Genomic DNA, 22,159 nt, shown 5'->3' with positions numbered 1-22,159 from the left:
ATCAGCCAGGAACCTCCACCCAACTCTGGAGCCAGGCATTTTCCTCCAGAGAAGAAAAAAGAAAAGAAAAAAGAAAAAAGAAAAAAGAAAACAGAAAAAAGAAAAAAGAAAAAAGAAAAAAGAAAAAAGAAAAAAGAAAAAAGAAAAAAGAAAAAAGAAAAAAGAAAAAAGAAAAAAGAAAAAAGAAAAAAGAAAAAAGAATCAGCCCAACCTTGCCCAGCCCAAAAGGAAAACATGTCTCTTGGGATGGTGATGAAAATCTGGGTGCCTCTTCCAAAGCCTGAGACATGGAACATTCCCAGGCTCCCCTACTGCCAAGGCCCAATGCCAGCAACAGCCCCATGACAGGGACCCAGCAGTGGGGACATAAGAACTGCCACCAACTAAACGTGGGGCAAAGTTTTGCTCTGTCAGAGCCAGACACACTGATCCTCTGAAACTCTGGCTCTGAAACTGCTCTGTGTCCACCCTGCTACCCAAGCCCCCAGTCCCTCCCAACCTTGGCATCCCAAAACTGAACACCTGACTGGGAGAAAATCTCCTTCCCAGTCTTTCCACCAGTTCTAGCCCCTTCATGTGCCCTATACTGGGATCAGGCTTCCCCATGGAGCAAACCCAGTCTGCTGAGAGGAGAACCTCTGGATCCTGGAGTCCAGCACCCTTTCACTCCCAGATATGCACAGCCCTACACCAAACCCGATGGGGTGAGTGAGTGGGGCTCCCCCAGACTCTCAGCCTATCACCCACCCTTGAGCCACCCCATGTTCAGCACCTCACAAGCTCATTCCAACTGCAAATGCCAGGACACAGGGACTGCATTTATCTGGGGTTGGAGGAAGCCAAATTCATGGCAGCTTTAAGGAAAAAGGAAACCAGAGCTTCCTTCCGGGGGTCCACAGGGGTGTAAGAGCCAGTGCTGCAATTCCTGCAGCCAGACAAGTCATTGTGTCCCCCCCAGGGCTCAGGACGACTGGACACGCTGCAAGAGGCTTTTGTAAGAAGAGCAATTTGCAACCATTCTCCCCTTGGAGCTGCAGCCGGCTCTGGGAGTCTCCCTCCTCCTCAAACATGCCACTCGCCCCCCGAGGCCGGGCTGGGAGCTGGGTGCTAGCACTTCCCAAAGCAAACAAACTTTTTTCCTGTGTGACAGAGGCTGGATGGGGACTGGGGAGCAGAGGGGTAAGGGGAGACCCCTTCAAATGTCTGCTCCCCTACAAAACCCAAGTGCCCCTTCTCATTCCCAGAGCTTTCAGGCCATGCCTGCTTTTTCCAAAGGGCATCCAGAACCCAAACATCGCAGCCCATCATCCCTGTGGCAAACTGGGGATGCACCAGGGAACATGGAGAGTTGGTGGGGACTGCAGTGAGTTTGGTGCTGGCACAGGATGGCTGTGGGGATGTCTCTGGACACAGTGAATCTGTCATTGGAAACATCCCCAGGATGCTCCAAGCCACCTTGCCACTCTGCCATGACCTTCCTGCCTGACCTGAGCCTAGACTGCTAGCGTAAGATTCAGGGGACCCCCAGCACACAGCAGCACATCAAGTGGGGTGCACCACAGCCCCCACATTCCCCACTCACTCCTGTCACTGCCCATCCAAGCAAGCACAGTGCAGTCCCAGATAGGAATGCCCCTCCTCTGCAAGCATCCCCATGATCCCAGTGCCTCCCCCCACGAACAGAGCCTCTTTGACACCAAAAGGACCCTGTCCTCGACCCTGGTTTGCCAGCCCCCAGTCTCGGCGTTCCTCCTTGGCATCTCCCAGCCATCCCCCGAGGGCGCGCAGGGGTCACAGAAACACAGCCTCATTCACAGGCTTTGGCAGGCGGGGCGGGGGGCGGGGGGGGGGGGGGGGTTGGAGCTCCAGCTTTCATCCCGACTGCATTTCTCCAAGCACCAGTCACCCCCCTCCCCACTCCCTTCTCTCACCCCCTGCCCTGTCTGGGTCCCTAGAAGGTCACAGCCACCGAATGATGAAGCTGGGGGTGAAGTAACCTCTCCCTGTTTTCCAAGCAGCGGGGATCAAACATTAGCCGCCATCGAGTGAATCATTAACCCCAAAGGGCTGCTCTGGGAGAGGGAGTGTGTGGCCATGGCTGAGGGTCACCTTGAAACCTCCTTGCCACCACGGTGCTGTGGCTGGATGGCCACAGGGTCTGCATCCTTGCCCTGCTCCTGCAGGGAGCTGCCAGCTCTCCAAGTGCTCTGATCCCAGCCAGGACACCCCAAAGCCTTGTGGCACCTGGAAACTGGCCCTCAATGCCAGCACAATGCGCTTGGGGAGCATCCCCTGTGCTGGCCACTGTGATTCACTGGGAGTGATGCTTGGTCTTGTGAAGGGAGGCAAAACTCACTGGTTCTGCTTGGAAAAGCCAAGGCTGAATAGAAAGTGACTTTGGATTCGGCAGCATCCCATTGGCACAAGGCAGAAGCATCCCCCAGCACCTGGGGGAGTCTGGGCAGGGGACACACAACACAGAGATGTTGCCCAGCCACATTACCTGCAGAAGCATTAATAAAGACACAAGAAACCCCTTCATCCTCCTCAGGGAGAGCATCGCAAGGCAGAGGCAGGTGCCTGCCGGCCAAGGGAGTCCAACACAAGTCTCTGACGGCCTCGCAGAAGCCCTGGCATGGCGGGGGGGTTACAGGAACCAAGGGGCTACAGCCGGGGAGCAGCAGCAAGCAGAGGAACCACTCCAGGTAGCGATGGCACCTCGACTCAAGCAGCCCCTCCCACTCATGCAAAGCTGCCCGAATTTCCTCCTCGCTGCCATGCTGAAGGTAATTTGGCACTCGGACATGGCTGGTGCCCAGCACGCTGCAGAAGGGCAGGTGGGTCGGGATGGGCTGGCAATGGCCGGCCACTGGCATCAGTCCTGGAAAGAAGGATGTGAGCCCCACGCCGTCACTCCTGTAGAGCTGCATGGTAGCATTTAGTAAACCGAACTCCAAAGGGACAGAGTTATTGGCAGCAGGAGAATCCACACCCTTATACACCCTCTGGTCAGGCCAAGGGGGGCTTTGGCTCCCACTCCTGCTGGCCAGAGCCAGCCCTGGGTGGCCAGTGCCATGCCATGGGTTCTGTGATGCTGCATGGAAGTAATGGGGAGGTTGTGCCAAGGGGTCCTGGAAAGGCACCTGCTCACGGGTACTGTCACCTGGTGAGAAAGGAAAAGGGGCAGTACCTGGCTGGAGACCTGCTGGTCTCTGCAAGGACACCTGTGTCTCCAGTGCTGTAGGAGTTCCCGTCCCCAGGAACTCTGGGGTCTCAGTGGCCACCATCCTCAGGAGCAGTGGGTTCTCAGTGTTCCCCAGGAGCTCTGGGTCTTCAGGGGTCACTGTCCTCAGGAGCTGTGGGTTCTCAGTGTTCCCCAGAAGCTCTGGGTTCTCAGTGGTCACTGTCCTCAGGAGCTCAGTGCTCCTCATCACCAGAAGCTGCAGACTCTCAGTAGTCCTCATGCCTGGGAGCTGTGGGTCCTTGGTGGTCCCTGTCCCCAAGGGCTGTGGGTCCTCAGTGGTCCCTGTCCCCAAGAGCTGTGGGTCCTTCGTGTGCCCCGCCACCAGGAGCTGCAGGTCTGTGGTACTAATCATCCCCAGGAGCTGTGGGTTCTCAGTGGTCCCTGACCCCAGCAGCTTCAGGTCCTCAGCAGTCCCTGTCTCCAAGAGCTGTGGATCCTCGGGGGTCACCGACCTCAGGAACTGGGGGTCTTCGGTGGTCCTCATTCTCAGGAGTAGCAAGTGCTCAGTAGTCCCTGCCTCCAGGAGCTGCAGGTCCTTGGTGGTCCCTGACCACAAGAGCTGGGGGTCCTCGGTGTTCCCTGATCCCAGGAACTGCAGGTCCTCAGTGGTCCCTGACCCCAGCAGCTGGAGGTCCTTGTGGGCCCCTGTCCCCAGGAGCTGGGGGTCGTCGGTGGGGCTGCTGGCCACCTGCTGTCCTGGGGCAGGTGACATGCTGTGGAGAGGAGCGATGCTTGGCCATGCCGTGCTCTTCACCAGCCCTGTGGCATTCCTGTCCCACTGCTCCATGATTTTGGTTGCAGTTCCCTCACTCACAGGTGCTGCTGTAGCAGGATCTGGCTCCTGCTGCCATGGGGTGGTGACATTTCCTGCCACCTCGCCGCCCCACATCCCTGGGGACGGGCTGGGAGCCGGAGCCGCCGCTGAGGTTGGCGGCTCCAACTCTGGGATTCCCTCACTGGGTACTGCTGGGCTTCCTGTGGTCTTCGTGCTGTCCCAAACCCAGTCCAGGAGCTGTGTTTCGGAGCAGGAGAAGCAGCAAGCTAGGAGCAGAAACCCCAAGCGAGGTGGGGCCATCGGAAAGGGAAATCGAGCTCCGCTGCTCCCGAGAGCAGAGCGGAGAGGCTGGAGGAAGAAAAGGAGGGAAGAGGCAGGAGCTCTGTCCCAGCCAGACTCTGGGAGTGTTCACATTGCTCTCTCCTCCCAAGCTCCGGCTGGAGCAGAGCAGGGGGAGGAGGAGTGGCCAGCCCTGCCAAGCCTTCCTCTCCCCAGCACCAGCCTCCCGCTGCTGGCACAGCCCCTTGGGGACCCCACCGCCTGCCTGGGGACTCACCTGAGACCCCAAAACCTCCAGGAGCCAAGACAGCCTTCAGACACACCCTATTGCCTGTCCCAGCAGCTGCTGCCAGATGTTTAACTCCTTCCTGCCCAGAAGATCCTAAATCGTCTCTCCCTGCTTGATGGCTTTGGTTAAATCACCAGCATACAGAGCTGTACAAGGTGGGGTCGTGCATGGACATGGTCCTCATGGTCCTCCTGGGGTGCCCAGCTTTGGTGGGACACCCCACTTCAGGCCTCGGAAAAAGGTTATAATCTTAGAGCAAAACTGAACGAGGACAGAAACAAATCCCAGAAAACATTTCCAACGTTTCCACTGGCCGGAAACAAAACAAGTCCCCAAAGCCAAGTGTTTAAAGCCACTTTCTCGGCTCGGTTACAGGGCCAGGACTCCCCAGGTGCTGTTGCAGGATGGCCAGGGGAGCACTGCAGCTTTTCTGCCCTCCCCCCCAGGCATCATGCACCAGCAACGCCTCGTAGCCAGGTCTGAGCAATCACAAGTTCCCCAATCACAAGTTTTCCTGGAGCCTGGGATGAAAATCTTCTCTGGGCAGTGCTGGCACTCTCCCACGCCCCAAAAATTTTGGTTGTTCTTTGCCTCTGCTTAAAAAAGTTACCCTCAAATCCACTTATCCAGCTTGGGTGATGGTGCCCCTCATTCCTAGGGATGGCCAAGCAGAGGTGAAGCATTCCCAGGGCTTACACTACCATGGTGACACCAGGCAAGTCACCTCCATGGCGCAAGAAGTGTCCCTGAGACAGGGTTTGATGGGGAGGAGACAATTTTGGCTCCCCTTGGCTTTGTGTGACCAGGAAGGTCAGAGTGTGCCATACCATGGTTCTACAGAATGGAGATCTCCACATGCCAGAGCTGATGCTCCAGTTTAAAAATATTCAGGAAAATCACCGAGACAAATGCTCAGATGTTCATTTTGCTTTATGCAACATTTCCCACAGTACTTTTGAAGCAAAACAGGCGAGTTTTCCCCTAAAAATGGGAGCTGGCTGCTGCTGCCAGCAGCTCTCCCTGTGACCAATGCTGTTAGGGGTGCCTGCTGTGGAACAGCCCCCACCAATCCTCACGGGACACGCATTTGTCCAGATGGCAGAGCTTCCATATGGCCCCCTCCCGGAGCTCCAGTACTTCCATCAGCCTGGGGAAGGAGCCAGGTGCCTGCCAACCTTTTCGGGCGTGTCCTGACCAGCTTGACTGTCCTGGCGTCAGGGTGTGGTGCAGAACTCCTTGGCATATCTGAGAGGGATGGAGCGACTGCTACTTTCATTCCCAGTGGCGGGATGGAAAACCTTGGTGTTCCCAGAGCCTCTCCCCGCCACAGAGCTGTGTGGCTCGCAGCATGGGGAGAATCACATGCCACCATGAGCTGCCTGGTCTCTGCCAGGAGGATTTGGGCAGCAGCACCCTGCTGGGGTAGCCCAAGCATGTGCAGACAGGATGCCCAGCCAGAGAAATTCCCACCACTTCTCCCTTCTGCTGGAATTAGGCAGCTCATGAGAGTGGAGTGGAGCAGCAGTCCCGTGGGAGACCCTCATTAAGTAAATGATCTTCATTTCACTGCACACCTCCTCACTGGAAGCTCCCCAGGAAGGAGCCAGAGCTGGGGCATCCCCAAAAAAGGGATTTCCAAATTAGGTGCCCTGAGGGTGGGCTGGCGGCACAGGTGGCACTAGAGCATCTTGGTCCAGTGCAACCAGCTCTGCCACTGACCAAGCAGCCAGGCAGGGACCGGGAAGGCAGCAGCTGGTGAAATATTTTGGAGAAGTATTCCCCCAGGGAGAAGCCATGGCAGCTGGCTTGCTGGCAGAGCAGGGAAAACCCCTTGCTTTTGCCTACTCCAGGCTAAAAGCTCACAAAAAGTGTTTTGCACACTCCATGAGATGCTGCTGTCGGCTTGCCATAACCTTGGACTTCTTGAAAAGCAAAACTGGACCCTCACCCTGGTCCCAGTTCCCTCCCAAAGGGGCTGACTGCATCTTCCCAAAACTGTCTGGTGTCTGGTATGCAACATAGTTCCTCAGGAAAAGAGGGATTGGGCTGCCCTAAGAAGGCACTGAGGGCTCAGTCCTGGGCCTGAAGAATAGAGGGAGGGATGGGGGAAAAGGGGGGAAAAGGGAAAAGAGAGAAAAAATCAGAGGTGGGGGAAAAGAGTGGAGATGGGAAGAAAAGAGATTGGGGGAAGAGGGTGGGGAGAAAGAGAGTGGGGAGAAGAGAAGGGGAAAATGAGAGGGGAGAAAGAGGGAAAGAAGAAAAGAGAAAAAAAGAGATTGGGAAAGTCAAGGAAAGGGTGGGAAGTGGAGGGAAGTGTGTGGGGGAAGTGGAAGAAGTGGAAAATGATAGTAGAAAAGGAGAGAGAAGGAAAGAGAAAAGAGGGAAGAAAGGACACGGAGAGGAAAAAAGAAGAGGGGGAAAGAGGAGGAGAAAGAACAGAGAAAAGAACAGAAAAAAGAGAAGAATGGGATGAGCAGGAGGAAAAGAGAGGACAAGGCAAAACGGGGGAAGGGGAGGGGAAGAGAAAGGAAGAAAGAGATGGAAGAAAAAACAGAAAAACAGAGCAAAAAAGGATGATAAAAGGGTGGGGGGAGAAGGGGAAAATAGATAAAAATAGGAAAAAAGAGCCTGTCATCCAGACCTGCAGCCTTTTATGTGGTCAAAGAACACGGATGTTTCTCTCCGGGAAGGATTGCTCTCCCGGCAGGATTTTGGGAGAGGATGGGGAGCCTGCTGCAGCCCAGCTCAGCAGTTCATCCTGCACAGGTCAAGGATTCCCCAGCAAGAACCGAGCAGATGGACGCACAGGCAGAGAGACGGATGGATGGATGGACAGCAGAGGGAGCCTCAGGCTGAGCAGAGCACAGACGCTTCCTCAGGAGACTGCACTTGGCTGGACACAGCCGTGAGATCACAGGGCTCCAGGAAAGACTGGGAGGGAGCAGGGCTGGGCACAGCCCTTCTGGAACCCGGGAAAGGGGAAGGGGAAGGGGAAAGGGGGGGAATCCTGATAGGAGCACAGAGGTGGGAGCACTCTCGGACTTAGAAAAATTCAGGAACTGTCAGCAGGTGTCTATATATCCTATTGACATTTGGGATTCTAATCCATTCTCCATCTGAAAGCCCCACACAGCAGTTGAAAGGCCCTCCTGGAGACGCACGCCGAGACGTTTCCACATCCCAAGACGCTGACCTCCCCTGCCGCCAACCCTCGGAAAGAGGCACCCAGCCCATGGGTGGGCGTTCAGCCAGGGACATGGGGAGGCGGGAGACAAGGGTGCACAGGAGCCAGCCCAGCCCCAAAAATGACACAGGTGCAGCTCTGCCAGGCCCTGCTGTGCCTCAGGGACAGTGCTCTCCCCTGCCTCTGGCTGTGCAACACCAGGGAGCCCCCAGGACCGCAGCATTCCTAAACATTTACTCATAGAGAGCCAGAAACATCCTCCTGGCAAATTCCTCGATAAGATAAACCATGAAAATGTCACGACTGCCTGCGGGAGCCATCAAATAGCCCCAGGAGGGGAAGAAGGGTGGTCATGCCCAGACCCCTGTCATTATCTGCATCCTCCTCCTGCTCCTGAACTGAGTAGGGCTGGAAAAGGCACAGCCAAGAGGTGCTGGTGTCTTACTCTGCCCCATCCATATGGACAAGTGGACAAGGCAGCAGAGAATTGGGGCTGGAGTGACTTTGGCCACTCCGTGAGGTTTCCTGCGGAGAACGGATGGTGGAGAGGGACCATCAATATTTGGGCACAGCCAAACCCAAAGGAGGTGTATAAAACTCAAGGTGAGTTTGGGGTGAGCTGTAGCTCCCAGTCCCCCCTCATCCTATCTCCACGGGGCCATGTCTCTGCTTCCAATCACTCACCTGCCTCTGGGCCAACCAACAGCCCGGAGATAAGGCAAAGGCAAAGGAAGGAATGCAACCCCCTGGATCATCTTCCTCCATGTTAATAAATCATCTTGCAGACTAATTGCTCCCTGGACAGGAGAAGACTCTGCTCCTCACCCCCAACCAAGGTTCTGGCTCATCTGGGGAGCCCCAAATTTCCATTGAGTTCCTGAGAGTACTGCCTCAGCTTCGGCAGCATGACCACTCTTGGGACAGGCAGCTGGTGGAGGGTGTTGGTTGCAGTGTCCCTGAGGGACAGGGAGGAAGTGCATTCCCATTCCCAGGCACTTCTTTCCCCGAGGATACAGGGAGATCAATGCTCCTAGCACCCCAGTTAGCATTGTAGACAGATTCTGCAGTAGCAGGATGAGGGGAGATGAGGGATGGGATGGAGGGTTTGTGATCCAACTTGATGGCATCCCAACCAGAGAATCAGAGGAGGACAAGGCACCCAGGTGGGTACATGTCCCCAGAGTTCAAACAAACCTTTCTAAGCCAATGATGTCCCTTAACCATGCCAGGATTTTAACCCTCCAATGTGACAGAGAAACAAAGCACTGTCAGTGGGTAACCCAGCACCAGCTTTGAAGTCTACACAACAAAAACCGGGAGTCACCCATCCCCAGCTGTTTTCCAGGACTTCAGAAGCAAACACCAACACAGCTTAAAAACCTCAATTCACCAAACAAAATGCAGAAGAGCTACCAAGTGATGTACCTGAAGCTACAACGGAGCATCACAGCCTCCTTCCCACAGAACAGCATCCGTCCTGCACCCGCCCCAGCTAGGAATGCTGGGTGCCAGCTGGTTCATGCTGCTGCAGGAGGCAATTGCCACAGCTTTGGATGCTTTATAGAGCCTCACCATGGATTTTCAGGGAGGAAAACCACCTGGCAGGTCATTAACCTCATCCTCAACACAGTGTGCAACAAACAGAATCCAAGCTCACACACTTGCTGCAGGGCCAGGAACGCTTTTTTCTTAGGGAATGGAAAGGAAAAGGGGGATCGGGGAGGGGGGTTTCTTTTGGGATTTCAGCTGCAATCTTCAGCTCATCCAGTCAGCCTGGATCTTGTCAGCACTGCCCTCCTGCAGTGCAGGGGACTTTGTTTGGCTTGGAAGCCCCCAGCTGTGCTCGTAATAAGAGTCTGTGTCCACTCTGTGGTCCTTCCACCTCTCTGCACTCCTCAGACAATAGTTCGCCTGTGCCGCTGACTTTGGCAGCATTTCCAAAGTTTTGGTTCCTTCCAAAGTTTCCCTTGTACCAGGCAGCCAACCTTGGCCATTGTGCTTTATTGTCACATCCCATTGCATCCCATCCCAGGCTCTCTGCTGTCTGCAGGGCACTGTGCTCCATGCTAGACCTTTTGGGCCCCCAAACTGGGGACATGACACGGAGAGGTGCCTGGCAGGCCCTTTGAGGGTGGAGGATGCTGGGGTCATGAACAGCTTGGATGGGGGGCAACTGGAAAAGGGAAAGCATCACCCAGGCCTTGAACCCACCCAGCTGTGCACGTCCCAACGCCATAGTGAGAAATCAATCAATTGAACACCTTGAAATCAAGTTGAGCGATGACAACCCAATATCAGCCAAGGCTGAAATCCCCCTTTCCCTGCCATGTCTCCACAAGTATTTAAACAGGAAAACTTAGATCTTTTGAAGAAGTTCAAAAAGCCTTGGAAATGGATAGTAAAGGGGTCAAACAGGTGGGTGATCCTTTGCTGCTCCATGCAAGTGCTGGGGAAAGCCAGCAAGAGCTGGATGAGGCCAGAACTCACATCATCCCTTTCCAACCAACAATCAGATCCAGTATTTGATTATTCCTTCCAATTATTCCTTTTTTCTACAAGTCACTTGGTTTTAAAGCAAAATTCAACGCAATAAACAGCTTTAATGCACTGAAGTTCACAACCTGTAACAGGACAGGTGCCAAGAACAAGGAGGGGTGTAATTTGTGTCCCTGCTTGCATGAAGACAGAGATTCTAGAACAGGTTTGCCCCCTCCTGAGTGCAGGGATGATGCCAGGCACCATCTCAGACTCCAGCATCCCAAGGCAAAGCTGCCCAGCCCACGGGCAGAATGCCATGAGCCAAGGGCATCCCTGCAGCACAGCACCACTGAGACGGGTACCCATAAGCTCTTTCCTGGGTTGATAAGGGGTTAAAAAAAAACCCCAAACCACACAAAAAAACTCAGCAGGCATGCCTAAAGGGGAGGATTAGAGAGAATAGGGCCATTTCTCAGCAAAGACTATGGCAACCTAAATAGAAAAGTAACATTACTCTCAAGACAGGGGCCCTTTCCCTTTACTCCTGCCCTACAATGTAACTATTGTTTTGCTGACAACTGGTAATTATCCCAAGCTGCACACACTGGTATTCCCACCCTTTAACCGGGAGGGATTTTGCAGCCTCCGACCCTCTGACACCAGCAAAAATTCACATACCAGAGAGTTCAAAGTGGGGGCGGGCTGGGAAAGGCCGGGCAGCCTTACCGGGGGTGGGGGGGGGGGACACACGTCATTCACAGGGTCCCGGAGGGCTGGGGCTTGGAAGGCACCTCTGGAGATCAGCAAATCCAAGCCCTGCTGAAGCAGGCTCACCTGCTGGGTGCACAGGACCATGCCCAGGTGGTGTTTGAGCATTGTCAGAGAAGGAGAGCTCAGAGTCTAAAGGCGCTTCAGGAGAGCTGGAGTGAGACTGGGGCACAAGGGATGGAGGGACAGAACACAGGGAATGGCTCCCACTGCCAGAGGGCAGGGATGGATGGGATATTGGGAATTAGGAATTGTTCCCTGTGAGGACAGTGAGGGCCTGGCACAGGGTGCCCAGAGCAGTTGTGGCTGCCCCTGGATCCCTGGCAGTGCCCAAGGCCAGGTTGGACACTGGGGCTTGGAGCAGCCTGGGACAGTGGAAGGTGTCCCTGCCCATGGCAGGGGGTGGCACTGGATGAACTTTAAGGTCCCTTCCAATCCAAACCTGCCATTCTGGGATTTGGGATGGTTTTGTTCCTGATGGCCACGCTTTGGGTTCAAGGTGCCCCTAAAGTCAGGGTGTCTTTTCTCATATCACCATCCCAGATGTAAAAATGTTTACAACCCAAGCATCCATGTCTAAGCAGTGAATCTTTTCTGGAAACAAAAAAAAAAAAAACCCAAACAAATAAACAAAAAACCCCAAAAACACACACACAAAAAAAAACCCCACAACAACAACAACAACAACAAAAAAAAAAAAAACCAAAACCAAAACAAAAAAACCCCATGAAACAAACAAACAAAAAACCCAGCAAAATCCACTTAAAAACAAACCCCCAAAAATAATGCTATAGAAGCAGTGTTTCCCTTCCCTGCTTAAAAGTTCTGGGGAACTGGGACCCCCAGGATGAGACCTGCAGGCTGCAGCTGTCCTACTGCAAGAGGATGGGGATGAGTCAAATCCATAATTTTTCATTTATGGAATGGAGGAGTAATAGTCCGAACATTCCCTGCCTAACAGGAGTTCATCTTGGTGCCAGCCCCAGCTCAGATAAGGTGATGAAAAACTCTGGAAACTGCTGCAAGATGGATTAAAACATTCCCGTGGTCAAAATGTTTTTTTTTTTCTGCTTTTGCAGGCTGGTACAGGAGCCACAAATCCAAGAAAAAGTGAAAAAAAAACCCCTTTTTTTCCTGCCACAGGCTGCAGGCAGCATAGCCAAGGTCAGAACAAGGCGGAGGACACACACAGCCTCCAAAGGACCCAGCTATGAGTACCAGCTCCTCTGGCATCTACTTAAATATTGCTTTTTTCCCCCCTGCATTTTAATTACAGGATCACTGAAGTTTCTTCCTAACGGGAATACGGGAAACCAGTTTTTCCTGCAGCAAAGCCAATTCCACAAATACTAGCAGTGACCTGTAAAGTTAAAAAAAAAAAAATCCCCATAAATCTTCCCTTCCTCACAGCAGCAGCAGCAGTGTCACTCGCAGGACTGGGACTTTATTTATTGTTGTTTTAAGCACCCAGGAGAAAAGAAAATGCTTCTAAAACCCCACTTAACCCGCTCCAGCTGCAGGGAAAAAAAAAAAAAAAAAAAAATCACACGTAGGCAGGAGCTATGCTCCATGACTCCGGGCAAGCTGCAGCCTGTCTCCAGAGCACCCAGCTGGGATTTGGGGAAATGAACCCCCCTTCTCCCAGGCCCACAGCCTCGCCAGCTTTAGCCAGCTCCTCATTAAAGCATGGGGCCGTTTGCAGGGCGCAGAGCCGGAGCACTGAGGCTCCAGCAGCCCTGACACAGCCTTGCCCTGGGACCAGCACCTTGCCTGGGAGGATGCTGGAGCCTGCAGGAGTTCCTGGGGCTGTACTGGGAGCCAGCTCCTGGCTCCTCTCATCGTAACAGCAGGGACTAAATTGGCTTCTTTGCACCCCGCACTTGGGGGCATCAGAGCTCAGCGGGATGGGGGGAATAGCAAAGTTTGCACGGCTCTTGGGAGAAACCCTGGCTAGCCACTCCACGAGGAAAGAAGGCAGAAGAAAGCCCGGAAAGGGGCCTCTGGGAAAGCAGAGGAAAGGCTGAGAAAAGACTGAAATGGAACAATGTTATCAGGCAGCTGTGCCATGGATGTGGGGGCTCCGGATGCACAGCATCCACTGGGAGCCACCCATCAGATGTTTGGGTGCTGAGCTCCAGCACTGGCTGCACACGGGCAGGGAGGCTCCACCAGTAACACCTGGAGGCAAACTGGGGCCATCAGGTGATTGAGCAGCAGCAGAGAGATAAAATGATTAAACAGCTGAATGAAGGAAATGGGAAGTGCTTTTGCTCCTGACCCAAACAGACACATTTTTACTGGTGTTGCTGCCACCAAGGCTGACCCTGAGGCCAGAGGGATGTCAGGGGTTAACAGCCATCTCTGCACAGTTGAAACAGAGGGAGGGATGTCCTGGGAGACCCAGGTCCTGGGACACAGGGGATGTAGTGGGAGACCAGAGCACTGGAAGGTAAGGAATGCTCTGGGAGGGAGATCAGAGCACTGGGATCAGGGGATGCACAGGGAGACCCATTTCCATTGTGAGAGTCAGATCTACAGTGACACAGGCTGTCCCACGGTGCTGGGGTGGAGCATTCCACTCCAGTGTGGTCCCCAAACCAGGCCTGGTGTCCTTCTTGGGGCAGAAGTGCTAAGCCTGTTCTACCATCAGTATTTTCAATTCCCCTGCCGCTGGGCTGACGTTTGGCACCAGGAGCCGCTAGCAGAGCCCGGGGCAGGCACAGGGAGCAGGGCTGGAGCCCAGCCCACCTCTGGGGCTGCCCGGCCATGCGGAGTGACACATCCAGACCACCGGCCCGGGATGGAGCAGGATCCCACCAATGTCCACCCGCACCGCGGGTTAATCCCGTTGCTAGGACACCCGCGGGCGAAGAAATAAAACACTTGTTGGATTAGAGTCTAGACGGGCTGACCTTTCCCTCCGAAACCGGCCGAAAATCAGGCCCCGTGTGCTAAAAGGAGGGATTTTTGCCGCTGTTTAGGTGTTTGGTTTTGTTTCAGATGGGAGCCAAAGGGGGAGGGACATCGCTGTCGCTGAAAGAGTCATTTCACTACCTGCCGCCGGAGAGGGATGTGCAGGAGACGGCCCGGGGCTTGAAACCTGCTGCCAAGCCCGGGCTTTGCCCAGCAACTCGGCTGACAAAAGAGCCTTTCATGAGAGGGGACGATGTCAACTCTGCAATTAGCAGAGGAAAAGAAAAAAGAGCCGAAGGAAGATTATTACCTCCAGCAGTTGCCTCTGGAGGCCCCTCTCCAGTGGCTTCCTTAACTCTTTCAGCTGAGCCCAAGGAGAAGGTGGGAAAGGAGCCATCAGTGTCAGCATCAGCCAAGGGCGGGCTTAAGCCAGGCTGGTAGCCCGTCCTTGAAGGATGCCATGAGGATTCCCACCCTCCTGGCACCCAGAGGGAGCCAGGCCTACAACCCAATTGCATCCTAGCTGGGAGGGAACTGTCTGATATCTCCATCCAGCCCAGCACCAGGAGAATCCTGGTGGGATTAGACTCTGATCAAGAGCCCAGCCAAGCCCACTGGGTACCACACACAGGCATGGGGGATACCAGGACACCCACACACCCTCCACCTTCATGGCCTGACATCACCATCTCCCCACCAAAAAGATGTGCCTACAGCAGCTGCAGAAGTAACAACTGGTTAATCAAATCCTGAAGTTTGAGCTACCTGGGATAGTGGAAGGTGTTCCTGTCCACGGCAGGGGGTGGAATAAAATGAGCTTTGAGGTCCCTTCCAAGCCAAACCATTCAAAGAATCTATAGTAAAAGCCAAAAATCACAGGTGTGCTGCTGTCACACACCTCTTTCTGCCCACAGTGCCAGGGCTGGGACTTTCTCTCGCACCCTGATATCTGAGGGGATTTAGTGCCACCTGGAATCATTGCAGGTTTCTACTCCACCAACTCCCACCCATCAGTACCCCCCTGAGGCCCAGCTCCCAGCACGACAGGGCACTTCTCCAGTTTTAGAACCCAGGTGGGGAGATGCTGGCATCACTGATAAGGTCACATCATGTGTCCAGGGGTTCTCTGTCATCCACATATCCTGGGTCCACAGGATAAGGCTCCTGGTCCCTCTGGAAAGCATTTTGGGACCCCAGGGGAAGGAATAAGCTGTGCAGATGCCTTCCCATCATGCCACAAGTGAGCACCACCAGCTTATTGAAGGATTATCAAGAAGTTGCTGTTTATCCAAAAGTCAACAATCTCCAACTCAATTAAGTTACAGACTAACAAATAAATTGCTTTAAATTGACATGATTACCATGTCTTCCAGAGAGAAGGCAAGTGGCTAATTTAGGAATTAAAAACTCAGAGGTAGCCTCAAGGACCATTGGGCTCTCACAGATTTATGCCAGTGGTGACAGTGGGAAGAGCATGGGGATGGTAATGGTGGGTCCTGGGTGCCACAGCTCCTATTCCCACCCTGGGCCGTTTGAGCAGTCTCCCACAACCTGGGGACAGGGTCAGAGGAACAGCCAGATCTTACAGTCCCCAGGGGAGGAGGAAACGAGCAGACTGAGCTTGGGAATAAAATAAAACAACAATAAAATCCACTAATGACCAATTTCCATCTTAGAAAAGGGCTGGGAGGCCATGCCAAAAAAAAGCAATAAAAATTCCGCAAAAGCAACCTTTTTAAGACACGGGATGTTCCGGACCAGATGTTGCTTGCTGAGAAAGCCCCAGCGCCGGGGCTGCTGCTGCCAAACAGCGCTGCCGGTCAGAGCCAGGAGCACAGCAAGCCTCTGGAGCCTCGACCCTGGAGCAGCCCCTGCCCACAGCCCAGGGGGTGTCAGTGTCCTGCTTCATTCCAACACTCCTAAGGAGGTCAAAGCCGTCCACCTTTGCATGGTGGGAACCACCCCTTCACCCTCAAAGGGCTGATTAACCATGCTCACACCTTGAGAGCGAGGAGGTTTTTTGCCCTCAAGCCTCTCCCTCTGTCTCTCCCAGTGGTTCCAAATCCATATTAAGGCAATGCCAGAGCCCCTGGTAGCTGCACAAATTTCCAAACCATTTTTTAAACCCATCTAGCTCCTTGTGCTTCAGTGATATCTTTGGCAATGAGCTCCCCAGGCTAACCAAGCCTGACACTAAAAGTCACACACGCTGCTGCTACTATGTGCCTTCCTCCACCCACAAAGTCAGGGACTTGTTCCCAATCCCCAGCATTTAAGGGGACATAGCACCAGCTGAAATCATAGCAGGTTTCCCCTGAACCACCTTCCACCTATCAGCAGGACACAGCACATCCTCCCAAGGGCAGCAGCACCATTGCTCCACACACATGGCTACCCAAAGGATGAGGAATGTGGCAGGAGAACAGGAGAGCCAGGGAGAGCGCCCCCACAGCTGGCAGAAAGGAAACTGGGACATGGGATGAGGTGGAGCTCATCCATCATGGAACTTCACAGAGTGATTTGAGTGGGTAGAAACCCAAAAGTCCCACTCCCTGCCATTGCCAGAGATACCTTCCACCATCCCAGGCTGCTCCAAGCCCGGTCCAACCCGGCCTTGGACACTTCCAGGGATCCAGGGGCAGCCACAGCTTCTCTCATCAACCTGTACCAGTGCCCTGACACCTTCAGAGGTAAGAATTTCTTCATAACATCCAAGACACTGCCTCCAGGCTTGCACACAGAGAGATTGCAGCATGCTCTTGGAAAGGATTCCTCTCCAATGCCTTCCCAAATGTCATCAGATACAACAGAAGAATCGTTAGAGTGTTTTATTAATCCCATACCTCTGGGCTGCTGATATACATCAATACTTAATCCCAGATGTCTCCTTCAGCACTTTGAACTCTCTACTGAAATGCCAGAATTAATTCTTTTCTTGGTAAACTATCAAGAGTTTGGGAAAAAAGACAGCGCACTTGTTGGGATTGTTATTCCAGGGTTTAGAGTATCATCCCTAACAATTATGACAGGTCAGAGTGGTGCAGAAGAGACTTGGTGTCCCTGCCACAGAATATGGGGTGGTTTGGAAGGGACACCAAACCTCACCTTGTTCCACCCCCTGCCATGGACAGGGACATATTTCACTATCTCAGGGTGCTCCAAGCCCATCCAGCCCAGCCTAGAACACTTCCAGGGATCCAGGGGCAGCTGAAGCTTCTCTGGGCATCCTGTGCCAGGGCCTCACTGGGAAGAATTCCTTCCCAATATCCCATCCAACCTTCCCCTCTATCAGTGTGAAGACATTTACCCTTGTCCTGTCACTCCAGGCTCATGCAAAAAGTCTCTCTCCCTCTTTTTTATCAGAGGATTCAGCCTTGGATGAGTCCTCGCCCCTGGCTCCGCATGCTCCTGCCTCCTCATAAAGCAGTGGTGACATCCCCCCCAAGAGCAAAGCCAGTTTCCCAGCAGCACATTTTTTTCAGCTCAGGGAGTTTTTAAGCCAGGCAGTGACGTTTGAAGCAGGATTGCAAAATGTTTTCTCCAAGGGCTTGGATTTGCTGCTTAACAGCACCCAAGTTTTGTCGCCATAAACACTGGAAGGAGAAGTTAGTCCACCTGCAAGCCAAAATAAATAGGGAGCAGTGTTACTGAGAGGCTGCTCTTCAGAGAAAAAAAAAAAAAAAAAAGCCAAAAAAACCCTGCTTCTCCAGAATATGGAAGTGTATGGGCAGGGTTTTCTAGTGGCCACAGGGAAGAGCAGTTCTCCATCCCTCCAGGGACAAGCAGCAGTGGGGAGGGAGCTCCCAGGCACTCATGCTGCTGGGCCAGCAGACCCCGCATGGAAACCTAAAACCAAGGCAAAAGCTATGGGAGAATGGTTGCTGTGGATGGACCAAGTTCAGGGACAGAGCTGGGGAAGTAATGGAAGAATTAGGGTTAGGACTTGATAAGGTTGTGTGCTTCAATGGAAGCAAACTCCTGCCAGGGAGCACAGCCACTCTGCAGGAATACTCAGTCTTTTTTTAAACCTAATTTCCAGCCCCAAAGCAGCACCCGAGCACAGCCACTTCATCCCTGCCGCCACCTCCTTGGGACAGGCAGGAGGGATGGGATCCACCTGCCAGGGGGATTGACCAGGAACTCAGAGATGCTGCAGGGAGGTGCCCGCAGCCTTGTGTCCTTCCAGCTGCTGGCAGCCTCAGCAGCTCCCCCTCCCCAGCAGCTCCCACGGCACAGATAAGGTTTTGCAAACAGCAGTCCTGCTAGCTGATAAGGAGGTGAAGAGCCTGAGGAGCTTCTGGAGCACAGCATCCTCCCCAGTTCCTCCAGCCCCTGCTAGGAACCTCAGTGACGCTGTCAGAGCCAAGAGGTGCCAATCCTGCCCGAGCCAAACCCACAATACTGGGTGCTGCCCACAACCAATTCTCCCATGTCTTTTGAACATTCCTAAAATAATGCTAGGAAAGCTCTGATGCCCCGTCAACCCCCCTGCCCCCCCAGGTGCTGATGACAGAGCAGCTGTGTCACAGGCTGTAAATCGTTTTGCGTTTTGCACAGCGATTCCTTGTGAGGAATCCCAGCCAGAAGGACTCACAGCCCCCTGGGGATGGAAATTATCAGGAATGAGCCTCTCAACCTGCAGCTCCAGCACCTTTTGTCCATAACAATGGGAGGAGGCAGCTTGAATTCCCAGGTGCTGCCTGCACCCTCATCAGCAGCACAGCAGAGAGGCGGGGCTGCTTTTGGGGCTCTTCCCAGCCCCAAACTAAGGCACAGAAATTCAGTGTGAGAGAAGATAACAGAATCATAGAAGCACTACAGTTGGAAAAGACCTCCAAGATCATCAGATCCAACTGCTAAACCAGCACAGCCAGTTCCACCGTTAAACCATGTCCCAAAGAGCCACATCTACACATTTTCAAACACTTCCAGGGATGGCGATTACATCACTTCCCTGAGCAGTCTGTTCCAATGCATGGTTGCTTCTACCACCAGATTGGGGTGGTCTGGCCAGCAGATTGCCCCTATCCAGGGACCTGGCACAGGACTGCCCCCCAGGAATGGGGATTTTGCCAGCATCTGACCCAGCCAATGATTGGGGTCACTCACAGCCCTATTTGTGATTCCCCCCACACTCGCTAGACCAGATGTGTGGCAGCATCCCCACACTATTCCTCATGGCTACGTGGCCTTTCTGAGGAATCCCAGAGATCCAGTGATAAGAGGCCATCCCTGCTAGGGGCAGCTAAGCCCCCAAATTTGCAAGGCAGGCAGATAAACAGATAGGTTATCTCCATGCCAGGACAGCCTTTGGAGCAAACATTCCCCATAAGCCATCACAAAGGCGGGCTGGCAGAACAGGCCCTGCAGTCCTTGGACATTGAACCAAGGGGGGGGGAAGAAAAAAAGAAAAGAAGGAAAAAGAACCACACCAACCCACTGAATTCCTTTAAAACCCGATCTGCAGCCTGCCTTTGGGAGATGGCCAAGTCAGCTGGGTGAGACAGGTACCTCCCTGCCGGTGGTGACCGGTGCTGGCTGCATTCCCCCAGCAGTCATCCCCTCTGCACGCCCTGGGGAACCTCCTGGGGGCCCCCAGCATGGCTGCCCAAAGCTGGAGGATGTACCTGCAGCTCAGCAGAGCATCCTGGCTGGCCCCGAGTGCCCAAGGATGCTGATGGAGAGGATGGGAAGGCCATGGATAACTCTGAATACCCACTATTAAAGCAGTGCCCAGCCCTCCAGCTCAGCTTAGCTGCACTGGACAGTCTCCAGGGACCTAAAATAGCCAATTCAGGATTTCACATGGGAACAATGTTCCCATCTCTGCAGATCTCCAAGGGGAACTTTGTTCCTGCGGACCCTGGTGAGGCACCCATGCCACTGAAAGCAGCATCATAAATGCAGCCCGGGGCACTTGGAGAGCTTCTTCCAGTGTTCCCAGACGCACTCTGGGCGTACTGGGCATCCCCAGTGCCCCAGCTAGCCTCCTCCCCTCCACAGCTGACCCCGCTGCCCACAGAGCAATGCCAGAGCTGTTCCTAGATGACACAAAGCCTTAATCCAGTAAATAATCCACCAATTTCATGGCTGACTTCCAGTTCACCTGTACCTGAGGATGCCACTAACAGAAATGTCATGCCCAGCTTGGGACAGCAGAGAGGGACACGAGTGATGCTTCACACCATGCTGGCACAAGCCAAAGATCAGACCACTACCCCAGAGAAAATCCACTGTATCCTTGTTTTTGGATTGTCACTTGCAGCTCAGCTCCTTTGGCAGTTAGGGTTCCTGGGATCCAGGTGGGGGCTCCCTGTGTCAGCCGTGGCTGTTCCCGCCTCCGGGCACTGGGCATGCATCCAGAGACGGGCTGCAAGGAGAGGAGGGCTTTCATCCTGCCTGGCAGCCGGCAGGAAGCTTCCCTGTCGGGGAGGTAAAGTTCACCAGAAACACGGCAGTGGGAAAACCGGCTCATGTGCCTCGTGGGGAAAAAAGGGCTGGAGAGCTGAGTCAGCACTGAATTCCCTTCTCCCAGTGCACCAGCAGCTTGAGAAGTGGGATGTTACAGGGAGCCCCGAAGGCAGAGAAAAGCCCAGAAGGGTGTGGGAGGTGTTGCATCCCCAGGGCATAGGCTCGAGGCTCCCAACCACTCACAACACTTCCAAGGACATGCAGCCACAGGGAGGATTTGATGAGAAAAGCTAACACATAGAGCACGGCAACTTTGGGGCAATGCCATCCTGCCTGTCCCACAGCCAGCACGGACCTGAGAAACACTCTCCTCCCAGGGAACTGCAGTCAAGGATTTCTCCAGAATCCCTGGCCGCTGATGGGATGGAGCACACGGGACACCCCAGGCTCGGGAGCCACAAGGGATGTAGCCATTGAAGGAATCAGCCCCAGCTTCGGGAATCATGACTGGGCACAGCATTTGGCTCGAGAGACTCCAGCCCCCATTCCTGCTGGGGAGAGCCTCCCAGGCGATGGGGGGGCTTCAGGACAGGGAAGAGGTATGAGACCCTGAGTACGCCGGCTGGCACTCCCCTCCCCAGCACCCCGCAGCATCCTGTGCACGTTACCTGGCTCCGGGGAAGCAGCGGGGACCAGTAGGACAAAGAGCCGCAGCAGCAGCGGCGGCGGGGGGCACCTGCGGGAAGGGAAGGGGAGAGAGAGGTCACTCACCTTCGTGCCAAATGCGAGGCGGCCCCCAGCCCCACCCCGAGGTCCTCCCACGGTCACAGCCGGGACTCCCAGCCCCGGCGGCTTCAGGGTTCCTGTACCCCCCAGCCCCTCGTGTGTCGGGGCACCGGCTTCCCGCGCTACCCGTGCCCCCCAGCCCGGCGGCTTCCCGGTCCTGATGCCGGCCTTCCCCGGTGTCCCCGCGGTTCCGGCGCCCCTGGGGTCCCGCCACGGTTACACCGAGGTCCCCCCCCTGCCCCGCAGGGTCCCGGTGTCTCCCTCCCCGGCGGCTCCAGATTCCCGGCGCCGCCTCTCCACGGCGGCTCCGTGCTTCCCGCACTACCTGTGCCCCCCATCCCCGACGGTTCCAAGGGCCCGGTGCCCCCCGCAGCCCCGGCGCTCACCCCGTGCGCATGGTGCCCGCTCGGCGCCGGCAGCGCGGCTCGGCTCGGCTCGGCTCGGCTCGGCTCGGAGCGGCGGGATCAGCACGACCCGGGGGGCGGGGAGGGGAGGGGCGGCAGGGCCGGCCCGCCCCGGGCGGGTGAGACGGGGCCGGGGCTCAGCCCGCCCCCAGTCCGCGGGGCCGGGACTCTCACAGTCTGCTGCAGGGGTCGGGGATACTCCCCGGGGATTGGTGAGTGAGAGAGGCACAGTTCTTCTCGCCGAGGAGCATCCCTCCCGAGAAACATCCCTCCCCGAGGAGCACCCCACCTCTGCCTGGGGCGCCGGAGAGTACCCTCGGCCCCAAAGGGCACCCACTGCCCGCAGGACCTGCCTGGACACCTCCTACTCCACCAGGCCCTGGGCTGCGGCTCGCAGGCCAGGTCTGGTCTTGAAGGAGGGAGTGAATCAGCGAGCTGAGCTCATTCCCTCTCCCAGCACTTATCCGAGCCCCGGGGCACGGAGCAGGGCTGGGCGCTTTCAGCAAGGCACCGCAGTTCTCCTTTCCTGGTCCTTCGTTCGCCCTCATTGAGTGCATGGGGCTCGGGAACTCCACGATCCTGCCTCCTTCATGGTGCCGTGAGCCCAGTCCAGCCCGGCAGGATGTGG

At 54.9% G+C, this 22,159-nt stretch overlaps 1 protein-coding gene across 5 annotated transcripts in view; it reads right to left on the bottom strand.

Moving 5' to 3' along the window:
• Window positions 1–21,565, bottom strand: part of COL18A1 (collagen type XVIII alpha 1 chain) — a 36,288-nt gene extending 14,723 nt beyond the window's left edge. For 2 of the 5 annotated variants that reach the window (XM_050987546.1, XM_050987547.1), the window contains exon 1: window positions 3,191–4,104. In XM_050987546.1, the coding sequence (XP_050843503.1) occupies window positions 3,191–4,031 (841 nt within the window). In that variant the 5' untranslated portion in view covers window positions 4,032–4,104. Of the gene's footprint in view, window positions 1–3,190; window positions 4,106–21,009; window positions 21,078–21,513 lie in introns of those variants that run through there. The other 3 variants (XM_018911847.3, XM_050987548.1, XM_050987545.1) reach the window with 3 other exon arrangements.
• Between the last annotated feature and the right edge of the window lie 594 nt (window positions 21,566–22,159).

This window comes from Serinus canaria, assembly GCF_022539315.1.
Source record: "Serinus canaria isolate serCan28SL12 chromosome 7 unlocalized genomic scaffold, serCan2020 HiC_scaffold_29, whole genome shotgun sequence".
Classification (NCBI taxonomy): domain Eukaryota; kingdom Metazoa; phylum Chordata; class Aves; order Passeriformes; family Fringillidae; genus Serinus; species Serinus canaria.
The sequence above is the reverse complement of the archived record's forward strand: the minus strand, read 5'-3'. Positions and strand labels throughout refer to the sequence as shown.